The sequence below is a fragment of the Stegodyphus dumicola genome, chromosome 2 (genome assembly GCF_044657685.1).
Source record: "Stegodyphus dumicola isolate Sdum_Otavi_A_Nest chromosome 2, ASM4465768v1".
NCBI classification, from domain to species: Eukaryota; Metazoa; Arthropoda; class Arachnida; order Araneae; family Eresidae; genus Stegodyphus; species Stegodyphus dumicola.
Window position 1 is genome coordinate 188,030,691 of NC_140769.1, and position 15,521 is coordinate 188,046,211.

The following is a 15,521-nucleotide window of genomic DNA, read 5'->3' on the forward strand; positions in this document are numbered from 1 at the left end:
GACAGTATGTTTGTCATATAGTGTAACCAATAAGACTTGCTGAAGCTAAATCCTATACAACAGGCTGGAATGCTCTACAAGGAGCCACTGCATGGTGTTAATGCTGAACCAAGACATCCTAGGCTTTAAAATCTTCACTTTTAGAAGAATGGGATATGTTGCCACAATTTATGATTGGCAGCTTCATTTACATTATGAAGGCACTGTGAAGCATGTGATGTTGTGCGGGTTCACTGTAATCCCAGCTGGACTATTCTGGAAATATGAAGTTTCATGTTTTGAAAATTTTCGGTTTCATTTCCATATCGCAAACATTTACTCCGTTTATTTTGTTACATTACTGTTGGCTGTCTCATCATATTGGATGTGTAAAAAATTTTGTTACAGTATATTAATTGTTTTTCAATAGCCCATTTTGTGTTTCTAAGCCTTAATTTTGGACAAAGGCATACTATGGAAAAAAAAAAAAAAAAAAGAATAATCTACAAAAAAGAAATTTGCCACATTTAACAAATCATTCCACTGTTAATTTCCAACAGCATGGCATAGCTTACAAACATTTTTGAGACATAATTCCAGATTCAAATAAAAAAAATTAAGAAAAATGTTCAACCAGCATTTAAACTTTTATAATGCTCAAGTGTTGTTATTCATTTGCTTATTTTTCATGTTTGACTGGCAGCCAATTTTTATTTGCCATAAAGTTAGATATTTTTGTACTTCATTTGAAGGGGGGGGGACGGAACAGCAAGTTTCACACAGTAAATTCCATAGTTGGATTCATTAGTTAGGATTCTGAATTTTGTTGTTAACTCTGGAAAACAACATGTTATTGGTTTTTAAATAGTAAACAATGCTATACTTTTACAACATCCTCCTTTAATTAAAAATTACAAGTCACTTTCTTATCATTAAACAAAGCATCACTATTAAACATACTATTTTATTACCAAATATACTTATTTTTTGTTTTTAGTTTGAAAACAATCATCACACTTATTCTTCCCCTTAGAAAAAGTCACTTATAAATAAAATGGAAGGGGATATTTGTGATTTTAATTTAATCAATCTTACATTTTGCTAATTTAAGAACAGGAAATTTAAATGTATGCCACATCTGACTTTTAAAAAATATTACAATGCATAGTTCATAATAGTACCAATCTCTTCACAAATTTATAGCATAATTTCATACATACATGTTGCTTTTAACAACAAAATCTGCAGCTGATTGACAAAGATGATGTTGCAATAAGTAATCTTTGAAGATAATTTTCACATGTAAATGAACATGAAATTATATTACTTACATTTCTAAATGTAATGCTTTCATTCTTAAAAAAAACAGAACAAATAAAATATAACAAACAATTTATTAACGTTCGAACATACAGGATAAAAATCAATGAATCACTACTATCAACATCATTCATACTTCATATTCAATAACATATCATATTCGATAGCCAAACTTAAAAAGAGTTTATTCATGTTAAGCAAATGTAACAAATATCAGATAAACAACATATAAACATTTCTGCACCATTTCCATTCTTAAACACATAACTTACACATAATTTACAGATGATGTGCAGAAGGATGAAAATAATCTTGAAATTAATAAAATTTTATATTCTTGAAAATTCTCCAAAGAAATATTTAAAACAAAACAATTTATTTGTCCAATTCAGTATTAAAATAACATTAAATATTAAAAAATCATATGTATTTTAACATTTAATTAAAAAAAAAATTCTAGCCCCCCCCCTTTTTTTTTTCAAATTTTCAAGACTAAACTTGAAAGATGATTCAACATTAAGCTTTTGCATAAAAAAAATTAAAATTAAAATTATCCAATAATCCAAAATACAAATTCCAAAATTATAAAACCCTTTTTCTCATTCATATACAACTTAAAAATGAGAATTAGCGAGACAATTAAAAAAATACAATAAAAATTTCACTGGAAAATCTACTCATGATAGTACATTTTAATCATAATGTCGCCAGTAGAAAGAGTTTGGCAGCCTAAAGTGGCAGTTTGAGGCGTTTTTAGTGCTCGAATATCAACTGTTATATCACCACTTACATCAGTTTGGCAGATGCGATCTTGAACTCTGAAATTAGTTTGTACTGATGCATCAACTGTAGGTTGTATAAAAACAGTCTGACATGAAATTTCTGTAGAACTTATTTGATCAAATGGGTCAGTCTGACAGTCGCATGTTAAAGTCAGAATTTCGGTTTGCAGCATTTCATCACAAAAGTCGGGAGAGATCTGGCATGATACTTCATTCATAGCCATGCATAACTTAACATCATCTATATGGTAAGTCTGGCAACCAGAGTTGCATGATAAAATTTCAGTTTGTGATGATTCCTCACAGATGTCAGGGTATTTCTGACATGATACTTCTACTGTGTCTCTACTTGACTTAGTATCACCAGTTAGATGAATTGTGTAGCCATTATGGAAAGATACAGTTTCATTTTGCACCAGTTCATCAAAAATTTTTGTAAAACTGTTAGAATAATTTTCTTTCTCATTCCTGATGCAATTCAACTGAAACTGATCTGGTACATAAGATTGAGAATTCTCTGACACTATGTCCTTTGTTAAACTTTCCTCACCAAGACCATGATGACATTCACTAGACATCATAAAAGCCATCCATACTTCACTCGTGAATTCAGAAAAGTGAATGTAACATGATACCTCATCATCAAGACTTAGGGCACTGAAACAATTAGAGCTATATTCATGCTTATCACAGTGAAATAAAGATTTTAAGCCATATATATGCTGTTTTTTGCCATTAATATCAGCTATAGCTATACATGAATCAGTAGATAAAAGTGCTATTCTGCCAATAATGGGTTGCAAGAAGTCATGTGCATGACTTTCTACAGTCTGACAATTTCCTGTCATATGAGAGTTAATATTTGTATTTCTACTGAAAACTTTAATATTTTTATCCATATACTGAGAACCTTCTTCATATTTCTTTTGATTTAACAATACATCATTATTTCTGTCACAAATTTCAAGTGTTGAACCCTCAGAGGTACTAAATGCACCTGATAACGGTACATTAAATTTAAAATGTTTTAATACTGTATTAAAAGAATTTGATTGATTGGGAGAGCAGTCTTTTACTAAATGCATATTTCCTAACTCAGACTCTACTTCTTCGTACAAATTACAGACATTTTCCAGAATACTCGATTCATCAGAGCTCTCAGAACAATCTGAACATAAGGCCACTTCTCCGGACTCAGTAATACCAGACAACTCAGAATTTTCTGTTTCACCACCACTCATTCTAAAAGGTTCCTCAAGCTGCCTGTTATTTCCTGTTTCATAAAGACAATTTCTATGATTAACTGTGGTATTTTTACAATTTTCTGACATTAAAGGATTTCCAGAAAAAGAATGAGGATTATGTACATCTGATTTACAAGTTGAAAAGTTCAGTTCCTCAGAACTATGAACTGGCACCTTACTCTCATTAAACACTGTAGAATTACCATTACTAGTTTTTACTGCACAATCTTCAACGAACAAACTTTTCTCTTGGCTGTTACCACAAGCATTGTCTAACATACTTTGATCTGCTTCAATATTAGAACAAGATACTTTGTTCTTATCAATCTCAATATAACTATTACTTTTGCTTTTAATCTCATTACTTTCTAATGACACAGTTTCTTTTGTGCAGTTGTCATAAGCATTACTTAATATACCTTGATTAACTTCAATATTACAAAATATCTTGTCTTCAGAACTGCCATTTTTAACTAGAGAATCTCTTAAGGACATATTCTCTCCTTTGTTATCACAAGCATTAATCAACATGCCTTGTTCCAGAACTGTTTCACAGAACATCTTATCCTTACTAATCTCAAAAGAAGCTTCATTGGCACTTTCAATAACACAATCTTTCATAGATGCATTTTCCTGCCTGCACTCACTATTTAACATCCTCTGATGTACTTCAGTTTCATACGATGTTTTGTTCTCACTGTCCTTGCCATTTGTTTCACTGCCATTTTTAAGCACACAATAATTTATAAGCATATCTTCTCCTGGGATATTAGCATGGACAGTAGTTAACATTACTTGATTTGCTTTACTTTTAAATGGTGTCTCTTTCTCATTGACTTCAACAGAAGTTTCATTGTCACGTTTACTTAAATGAACTTCTATAGGCACACATTCTTCCTTGCTATAATCACGAGCATTTGTTAACATCGTTACATCTGTTGCAGTTTCATCAGATAATTTGTCCACACTGACATCAGCAACTGTTTCACTGCCACTTCTCACCACACAATCTTTTACAGATATATTTTCTTTATTACTGGTATTACAAATACTAGTTAGCATCCTTCCATCTACTTCAATTTCATATGGTGGTTTGTCCTCAGTGATTTGAACACCACTTTTAATTACGTCAATTTCATACGATGGTTTGTCCTTAGTGATCTCAACATCAACACCATTTTTAATCATACGGTCTCTCATAGACCAATCTCTCTCTTCACTGTCATGACAAGAATTCATCAACAACCCTTGTTTTGCTTCAATTTTAAGTTTAATTTCCCCATTCTCCACCAAAAATAAATTACTTTCTTCTATAACACTCACAAGATACTGAGAACATTTTCCTATTGGTATAATGCCTAATACAGAACTATGTAAAATTTCAGGTAATTCATTTAATTTTACACAAGATCTTTCATTAAGTGCCATTTTTATATGGTCTACAACAGTGCTTGTTACAACATTATGTTTTTCATTTAAGCAATTCACTTCTAAATTCGAATTTATAAAATTAATTTTTGAAAACATTTCATAAAAAAAGGTTGATGCATCTTTTAAGGCACTCTGATAGTCAGAGTTATAGACAATATATAACTCTTCCTTAATTTCAAAAATTTTTAAAGAATCCAAAAAAAGTTTCATTTTAGTAGACATAGTGGATCCATCTAATGATCTGATCCAAATAAAACAAAGAGGATATTGTGGAGCAATGCAAATCAAGTTCTCTATCTTAGCACTGCCTTTCTTCAATAAAAGCTTACTTATGTCTACTAAAAATCCACAAATTTCTTTCTGATACTCTTTAAAACGAGGACTATTAAATAAATTCTGAAGACTTTTCATTACCGTTTTACTGTTTTCTTGAACATGCTGCAAAGGACTGTTCTTTAATTCTTTGTACACAGAAGATAATTCAACTGTGCTGGATTTAACAATAAACTCTTTATGTGCTTTGAAAAAAAGAGGAAATTTTTCTCCTTTGTACTGCCTATTCATATAGGAGCAAATATCACCTGAAACTTCTCCAAGTTTGCCTTGCAAACTACTAACAGAGCAAAAATTATACTGACTCTTCTCTAAAATTTCAGTAAAATACTTCACTGCTTTTCCTTCATAAACAGTAGACAATTCATTTTCTTCATAAGCCATGATTAAACATAATAATTCTACAGTAAGCTTGACTTTTACACAAAGTTCTTTCTCATAAGCATCATAGTTTTCAAACTCATTTTCACATACAATTTTAGAAATATCTTTATCATAATTTTTGGTGTTTATAAAACCTGGTGCCTTATCAAGAGATTTTTTTAATACTGCCAGTCCGTCTGTTCCCATAATATTTTTTTTAAATAACAATTCTGGCTTTGATTCGAGCTCGTATAATTCTTTATTAGCAACAAATGAATCTTTGCATTCAATAAGAACTTCAGCACTTTCCTTTCGTGAGAAATTATCTATTAAATGGTCATTTTCAGCACTAGGTTTATTAGATACCAGTATAGCAGATTCCTTACAGTGGCCTAACACTTCTAGTCCTCTACAATCTCTCTCATCACCACCATGATTACCATATGTAACACACTGTTCCAAATTTTTTATTTCCAAAGCACTGGCCATACCTAGTTCAGGTCCACCATTCATTATCACAGAGGGAGGTGCAGACAAACGAGATTTCACTTGAGACATTATTGGCATATGTGAAGATGATGGTCTTTTATAAGCTTTACGAACAAGCTTTTCTACTTCTTTAATTTTTTTCTTGTAATCTTTTAAAAGATATATTTCATCATAGTTGTTCACATTAAAGATCACTGGAGTATCATAAAAAAGATCTTTAAAATTACGATAGTTGTATTTAAGATAAAACTGAATATCTTTTGATGCTTGAGAAAGATATCCACTCAGTTTATCAACAAGACAGGGAGGGTTTTTCTTTTCTATGATATCTGTAAAGAACTTAATGCAAGAGAGAAAATTCTCAACCTTTTTCACTTCAGGGTCAAGAGGTTCTGGTTCAACAGTTACTATTTCTTCAACAGAAACAGATTTTAGATCAATATTTTCATCATTTTTAGAGACGGGTGCAAGAGCAACAAAACCATCATTATTTATGATAAATATATCATCAAACTTTTGAAAAAAGGTTTTGATACTTTTTGTTTTAAGATATGTCTTTAAATATTTCTTAATCTTCTTTGACAAAGCATCATAATCAATATTATCAACATGAATTTGCTTTTTTTGCTCTAGTACAGAAATAAAGTATTTAATAGTATACTCCTTATATCTCATTTCTTCCTCAGCATCTTCATCTTTGCCTGCAATAGATGAATTTGCACTAGAACTTCCCCTAAGTTTTATTAAATCCTTATTAAAAGATTGCCGATCTTCAAAAGAGCTTTTTTGGCATTTATCATTATCATGCAACTTAAAATCTTTATCACTGAAAGAAACTTCATTACAATCCTTATTTTTATTTCGAAGAGATACTTCTTCATTATTTACAACAAAATATTCTTTTCTTCTAATGAAGAATTGAAGCAATTTTTCAGCTTTACATTCTTTCCTAACATAATTTTTAACAACAATGGAGCCTTTAGAAACATGACCTCTAAGATTTTCATAATAAATAGGATTTTGAATCTTTTGCAGAAGTTCCACGAAGAAAATGAGAACTTCAGTCTTTTCTTCTTTTGTTAAAACCATACTATTTTTGACTGAAATAAAAAAACACATAAATATATATATATATATATATATATATATATATATATACATAGAGAGAATTAAAAAATATATATATATCACTTACAAGGAACAAAAATTCAATTAAAACTATGAATTATTAAAAGAAAAAAATTAGGGTTTTAATTATTATTTTCTAGACCTCTATTGTTTTGGCATAACTTTCTTTAGTTATTATTTAGCTTTTTTTACTTGTCTGTCTTTAACCGTGCTTAAGAGGGACAGGCTAGGATACTGAGAAAATGTTTAATCTCACTACTGTGGTTCTTTTTAAAACACACTGTATTAAGTTAATGAATTTGGGCTACATACTCTTCCTGCCGAAGATAACTCGAACTTATTTAATGATACTTAACTTCAGTAAGTGGACTGTAATATTAACAATAACAAATTTATTTTAACAAAAACAACATTATTGAATACTAGCACATGCATGTGCTTATAGTTACCTATGTAACTTAGCTAAAAGCGAGCAACCATATGCTCTCACATCAAGTCAAAAATCATACATACTAATAAGGCAAAAACGAAATAACTTTAGGGTTACACTGAAGCCAAACTCTGCTTGGCGTAAAACAATGCTGCCAAGCAATACTCTTTCAGACACCGAACATCCCGCCTGGCGTTGAAATATTAATTTCAATACAATAAGTAAAATTCAAAAAAGTAATAAATACTCATACAATACAAAATGATACATTGTAAATTAATGCACAAATTATAATGCATGTAATTACAATGTGAAAAGAACAAATATGATGGATTAAAATTCAAACCTTCAAATAAACATAAAAAATTCGTACATTATTTCTCAATTGGCAGTATAGCAATTTTAGCAACTGCTCGTTTATAAATACCATGTTTGGTTTTGACGGAGACAACTCGCACAAGGTTGTCCTTCCCATAAAACACATCTACAATTCTCCCTAACAACCATTTGCAGGTAGGAAGATTTTCTTCCTTGATCACTACCATATCCCCTATTTTAATATTTTGTTTAGCAATCATCCATTTATTTCTTTGATTCAAAGTGCTCAAGTAATTATTAGTCCAGTTCTTCCATATATTTTGTACCATTTTTGTAGTTTTTTGACATAAACTAAGTCTGTTATTATCTACTTCTGTTAAATTGGATTCAATTATTGAATTGATCGGTCAGCCTATAAGGAAATGACCAGGGGTCAAAACATTTAAATCATCAATATTAGAAGTTAACGGTGTAAGAGGGCGAGAATGTAAGATTTCCTCTACTTGAACTGTTACTGTCAAAATTTCTTCGTAGGTTAATACTGAATTTCCTACTGTTCATTTAAAATGAAATTTAAAGGATTTTACTCCTACTTCAGATAGACCATTAAAATTTGGTGCTCTTGGGGGTAAAAACTTCCATTGTACACCTTCCTTGGCTAGAAAATTAGCTAAAGTTCCATTCAGTGGTCAGAGGTGGTGGTAACTGTTCCGCCTAGTGGCAAAATGCCTAGTGACAGCTATGATCACAATTGTGTCTGTTAGTTAAATTATCACAAACTTGCAGAAGTCAATGAAGATGACAGTCAGTGCATTACAGGTTAAAATATTGATTCAGAGTGAAATTAAATTGTTCCAGCAGTTAGGAAAGAAAATTACTCCAAATCAAAATATTTGAAAAATAAAATCTACTACTGACTTAGAATTATGTATTTATTACTATCAGGTCACATATAAAGTTGTACAAAGTTACATCCAGGAAGAGCCTGTTTGTTAACCAGTCTGATTATTACATAAAATGATATGAAGAATGACACAATACACAAAAAATATATCTTCAGTTAAGACTAAAGACTATTTTGTATGTAACTTTCGATCTGAATACAAACAAATGCTTAATGTTGTAGGAATATTAATTTAAGTAAGCAGTTATTTATCATTTCAGCTTTACTATCACTTCTCCTTTCCATTTCCTGACCAGAATGCATATCATCATTGTCAAACCAAAACCTGCTATGTGCACATTTGTTACATGCCACTTTTTTATTTAACAATATTCTGGCTGATACACATTGCATATTTTTTTTAGCGATCACAGTTCACCATATAATGCTTAAAGTCACATAGCAGTCTTTTATACGAAAATCTGGTTGGTAAACTAGTCATCATAGTCGAAATTTCCAAAAAGTGCACATAGCAGATTTTGGTTTGACAAAGACGATATCAGTTTAGAGGCTATTTAAACCAAATGTTTTGAATTGTAAGACATATAATGTTTCTGCCTTTAGAGGGCAAGTTACTAGGGTTCACTAACTGAGATAAGTTTCTAATTCTTCAGCCTACATCATAGCTGCCGACATTTAAATTGTTATGCTGGGGAGATGTTCTGAGACAACTTTGCATTAAGTCAACTGCACAGTCTGTGAATACTAAGCTCAGTTTAAATTTGAGTTTGACTGTTATTTTAAGTTACATCGCCTCAAATGGTGGCTGATTTGTATGCAGAAAACAGGCATTTTAAGTTTAAATTCTGATTTAATAAAAGGTTGTTTCAAACCTTTTCAAGATCTGTCTGTTATTTCAGAGCAAATGGTAATTCACTTCAAGTCTGTCAGGAGTCTGACACTAGTTTATGCTACAAAGAAAATCAAACTCTACAGAGGTGTTTGGCTCAAACAATGGCTCACAATAATTAAATTTTTAACCCCCCTCTCAAGAGCCCAGGCACTAGTAAGTTTCATGGAACAATTTGTATTCATCGTACAAATGATGCGAACATCAATGGAATTTGCAGTGACTTTTGACAGCAAAAGATCAATACTGACTTTTTTGGAAGAAGTGGATGCATATTTTTGCTTTACCTGGTTGTTGAAATACAGAGGGCCACCACAGCAATTGCTGCACTGTGGGGACAACACTGACCTAGTACAAGTGCATTGGTAAATTTTTGTTAGAATAACCAGGCAGCAACTTATAAGCTGAAAGTATTTAAAGTCGTCCCTGTAAAAGCAATTCTCATGGTCAAATACAGGTCAAAATTTGAGGTGGAACTCTTTAGTAGATATCAATATCATGTCGAAGAACTGACTGTTTATTCTGAGAAAAATACAACTGGCAAATCTACTGTACAGGTGGAAAAAATCAATGCAGAGGTTATCCAAATTATACTCCCTATGTTGCTGTCGCAGATTAAGGACAATTGAATTGAGAAATACAAGCACACTGAAACAATTATTTGAGCTCATGTGTAAAGTCTGAAAGTAGGAGGGTATCAGAAATTACACGCAAGTTGGGATACAGCCAGAGGTCAAAAGGACAATTTTGTAAGTCTGTAGCAGATGGAAAATTTTGTAGGTCTTTAAGCAGATGGAAAGCCCAGGTTTCATGACAGCAAACATTTTGAAAATAGAAATAAATTTTTACCTGCTGATGGCAATTGCCAAGATAAGTCACAAAAGCAGAAACAAGGGAAAGATGGCAAGAACTTAAACTAACTGAGGGCGCAGTCACCCCAGAAGAAACAAAAACCCCTCTCAGATTCACTTAATACAATTGCTTTTTCTACACCAAGGTTTTGTAAAAAAGAAATCATTCAGATTTTATTATAATGCTTTAAGTTGAAAATTATTCATCATATATTTGAGCACATGGTAAAGTCTGAAAGTAGGAGGGTATCAGAAAGTACACGTAAGTTGGGATACAGCCAGAGGTCAAATGGACAATTTTGTAGGTCTGTAGCAGATGGAAAATTTTTCAGGTCTTTAAACAGATGGGAGGCCCACGTTTCACGACAGCAAACATTTTGCAAATAGAAAGAAATTTTTACCTGTAAATGGCGATTGCCGAGATAAATCACAAAAGCGGAAACAAGGGAAAGATAGCAAGAACTTAAACTAATCAAAGGTGCACTCACCCGAGATGAAACAAAAACCCCTCTCAGATTCACTTTACAGTAAAAAATTTGGCCCTGCAGTCATTCAAATTCTATTAAACAGCAGATGCATTATTAGATAAAAGGGCACAAAGTAGTTTCTTGGCAGAAAATCTTTTTCACAAGAATTTTAAATTGTATAGACAACTATTTGATGTTTAAGGAACAAACATTATTGCCACGCAAGGCAAACAATGTGCATGCATATGAAAGGTCACATTAAATGTACAAGTGAAAAACGAGAATCAAAAAGTTGCTGTTTCTTTGTAGTGAGAAATCTGCAAGCACCTGTAACATTGGGAATGAATTTTTTAAAAGCAGTGAGGATGAAAATTACTTTTCGAGAAGCCATGGTACAGCAGGATGTGAATAAGTGGGAAGAAAACAGTCCCACCCTCATCCTTTGACTGGCAACAATTGAAGCTGGAACACTCAGCAAGACAAATTTTCACAATTTATTTGATAAGGCACCAGGGTTAACTCATATTGTATCCCACAGCATCTACACAGAAAATAGATCTCCCTGCTGAGCACTCTACCACCATGATAAAGTTAAAAAGAAACAATTGAGAAGTGCATCAAGTAAATAATTATGGAAATAATAACGAATAAAATTAATTCCCACAAGTAGGCCTTATGCTAGCACAACAGTACTCTCCCGAAAGACAATTAATTCCCCACAGACAGACCATCAAGCATGGCATTTTGCAAATGAACACCAAAAATTAAATAGCATAACTAAATACCCTGTCTATTTAATAATAATTGAGGAAATAAAATGGATTTTAATAACTGAAGAAATAAAATGCATGTCAATAAGGACATTGAGGAAATTACCTAAAAAATAAAATTCACAAAATACATGACAATGCTATATCTCACCTCTGGATTCAAATATGTGTAAACCCAGAGGATGTGCCAAAAAACACATTTATTACAAAGTCAGCCATTTATGCTTTCCTGAGAATGCATCTTGGCTTATGTGGAGCATCCCCTCAGGGGTGATGGATTTAACTCTAAGACTTGTCTTAGAAAAAGCACATTTATTTATTTACTCGATATTGTTACTAGTGACACTACGGATGAATATATTCGAGATTTGCATGAAGAGTTTTGCTCCTGAAAGAAGCAGTATTAAAAATAAATGTGGCCACATTAAATGCTTAAAATTCATCACTTGGGCTGTAAGATTTCTCAAAAGAGCATGCTCACAGAAGATAAAAAAATGATTGCAATAAAACATTACCCTGCACCTAATGCATGCAGCAAAGAAGCTGGTCTATTTTTGGGTTTGTGTTCCTAAGACTTTTTATCAAAGATTTTGCCACTTCAAAAGAACTATTGAAGACACTACTGAACTTAAAAAAGAAAGACTGGTTTACCTGGTCAGTCAAAGCAAACACAGCATTTGAAAGAATAAAAACTGCTTTAATCGAAAAAAGTCAGTATTAAAATTTCCTAATGGCAATGGGAGGATAAAATGATAAAGTTTGAGTTATTCGTGGGTTAAAGAAACAATATAGTCCAGGTTGAACAATTAAAAATATATTGGGAATATAAGGTTACATGGGACCAAGCAACCACAGCAATGCACACCAACTAAAGAACACCTTGTCTGCCACCGGTGGCAGACAAGGTGTTCTTTCCCTTTCTCAATGCAGCCTTCTGGCTGTGCCATATATATGTCCTCTTTTAGGATTCCATTAAGGTATGCAGCTGTCACATCCATTTGGTGAACCTCTAGGTTTTTCTCTGCAGCTATGGCAAGCAGTAACCTTATAGATTTAAGTTTGATGACTGGTGAAAAGGTGTCTTGAAAGTCCACTCCAGGTATTTGCAGATAGCCTTTTGCTACCAATCTGGCTTTGAACTTTGCTCGGTTCCCAATCTCATCTTTTTTCTTATGAAACAACCATCTGGATGGTATTACTTTAGCTCCTTGTGGTTTCGTAGTTAGTTCCCAGGTTTGAGCCTGAGTGAGGTTTTGAATTTCTTCCTCCATGGCTTTCACCCACATGTCAGCTTCAGGTGATTTCAGGACATCTTTTAGAGTTACTGAATCCTTTTCATCAGATTGTTGTATCTCTTGGGCACTGTACAGATAAAAATCTTCGAAATGTTTAGGAATTTTGGTTTTTCTTTTTTCACCTCTCTCACTCCCATGGGTAGGGTTTCTGGCTGCTGCCTTGACTTCAGGGTCTAGGTTGTTAGCAACGTCTTGTATCTCTGTAACTGATTGGCCTTCATCTTCATAATCTGGAGTATTTTCAAGCTGTATGTCTGGGCATCTTTCGAAATTTTGGTCAATAGGATCTGTATTTAGATGTTTGGTTTCATCCAAGTCATTTACTTCAGGAGTTATGTGATCTAGAGATGAGTCACAAGCTTCTGTTTCAGGTAGGTCCAAGGGATATTTCGATTCAAAGTCTTCAATTTTAAGAGTAGCTTCTTCTGCAGGATTGTCACACTTGCTTAGTTTTAAGGGGAAAACATTTTCTTCAAAAATGACATCTCTGTTGACAAAAAAAAATGTTTCTTCTTCATGTCATACAATTTGTAGCCTTTAACGCCTTTAGGATATCCCACAAAAACACATTCTGTAGCTTTGGGATCAAGTTTGCTTCCTCTTGAGTGTGAGCGAACATGACTCCAGGCTCTGCATCCGAAAACTCTGAGGTGGTCTGTTTTGCTTCCAGAGCCTGATCATCTTTCTTCTGGAATATCGCCATCAATTGCCATAGATGGGCGCTTGTTGTGGAGATAGGCTGCAGTGGCCATTGCTTCAGCCCAAAACCTGTGATCTGCTCCAGACTTGATAAGAAAACATCTTGTCGTGTTTATCAATGTTTGGTTCAGTCTTTCTGCCATACCATTTTGTTGAGGTGTGTCGGGTACAGTTAGTTGTCTTTGGATCGCATGTGCAGCGAGGTACTTGTCGAATTTTCCACTTATGTATTCCCCATCATTGTCATTTCTCAAGAATTTGATTTTTCTGTTTTGGAGATTTTCTACCATGCAACGGTACTCCTCAAATTTTTCTAGTACTTCACTTTTGGCTTTCATAGGGAATGCTGTGGTATAGTGAGAAAATTCATCCATGAAAGTCACAAAGTAATTTGAGCCTCCAAAGGAAGGGGTAGAAATTTTACCAACAACATCTGAATGTATAACTTCTAGGATGTCTTAAGCTTTTGTACTAGCGGCTTTTGGAAATTTCTTTCTTTTCATTTTCCCTGAATACAGATTTGGCAAGGTTCATTTACTAATACTGTTGATTTCAGGTTTCTGCCGATGGGGACAATATTTTTTGTTGTACAAATATGTGGATGACCAAGTCTACGATGCAGCAAGTCGGCAGGCACTTTCAGTTTTCGTAGCGTAGGCAGTTGCCATTTTTTCTTCGATTATGTATAGTCTTCCTTTTTTCTCACCAGATAAAAGAGTATCTCCATTCTTACCAATCACTTTGGCTTTTCCTTCAGCAATTTCTACTTTTAAGCCTCTTTTTTCAATTCTACCAATGGATAATACATTTCCTCCTAGTTCTGGAACATATAGGACATTTTCAATAGTGACGTTTTTTTCTCCATCTTCTCCAACAGAAAATGAAATATTTCCAATTCCAGTGACCTTCATTCTTTCTGAATTAGCAACTTCAACTTCAGATGTGTACTTCTTAAGGTCTGAGGATTTTCTTTTATCAGAGGTCAAGTGTTCTGTAGCTCCACTGTCTAAAATCCACAGATTACTTTTTCTTGATTTTTCTTTGTTTGCCAGAAGTGTAATGTTTGTCTTGAGGTCAACTGCAGTTTTGGCGCTGTTTTCGTTCTGATATTTGCCCTCTTCACAATTTTTAGATATGTGCCCCCACTGGCCACAGCTGAAGCATTTAATACTTCTTCCTCTGTTAGTTTCTTCTTCATTTGGCCTTTTAGCTGCATACTTTTTCATGGGTTTTCCAAATGCAGGCTTCTTCTGGTTGGTGGCAAAACCTTCAGTGTGAAGAGCTTGTTCTTCATGATACACTTTGGCTGAACTCTCATTTCTAATTATACGTTTCTCTTCTACAAGTAGCCTTGGTTTCAGGATTGTAGTTGTCAGATTTGCTTCATCTTTTTCTAAACTTAGGATGAGTGATTCATTACTTCTAGGCAGTCCCAATGGTGTCCGCCGATAACATTGTGGACGAAAACGTCGCGGAGAAAACAACGCAAGGTGAAAACGTCGTGCTACAAAAAATCGTGGGAGAAAACATCGCAAAGAGAAAACATCGCAGTTCTAAAACATCGTGGTACAAAACATCGTCGTAGAAAATAAAGCGGTTCAAAAGCATCGCAGTTTAAAAACATCGTCGTCGAAAATATCGTGGTAAAAAATAAAGTATCTACAAATCATCGCATGACGATAACATCGCAGACATGCTTTTTTCAGGTTTTAATAACTGTAAATGGATATTCCCATAATGATTTGTGAGCGCAAGGTGTAAAGAAGGATAAATTTTACTTTCAAATATTTTATTAACTAATAAATTTTTGCTGAAAACGTAAGAAGGAA

At 33.2% G+C, this 15,521-nt stretch overlaps 1 protein-coding gene across 6 annotated transcripts in view; it reads right to left on the bottom strand.

Moving 5' to 3' along the window:
• The window catches only part of LOC146998682 (uncharacterized), a 146,829-nt gene that overhangs the window by 113,721 nt on the left and 17,587 nt on the right, over window positions 1-15,521 (bottom strand). For 3 of the 6 annotated variants that reach the window (XM_085811547.1, XM_085811549.1, XM_085811548.1), the window contains one exon: window positions 1,355-7,041. The exons of the other annotated variants lie outside the window; for them this stretch is intronic. In XM_085811547.1, the coding sequence (XP_085667673.1) occupies window positions 1,973-7,030 (5,058 nt within the window). In that variant the 5' untranslated portion in view covers window positions 7,031-7,041 and the 3' untranslated portion in view covers window positions 1,355-1,972. Of the gene's footprint in view, window positions 1-1,354; window positions 7,042-15,521 lie in introns of those variants that run through there. 6 annotated transcript variants of the gene reach the window in all.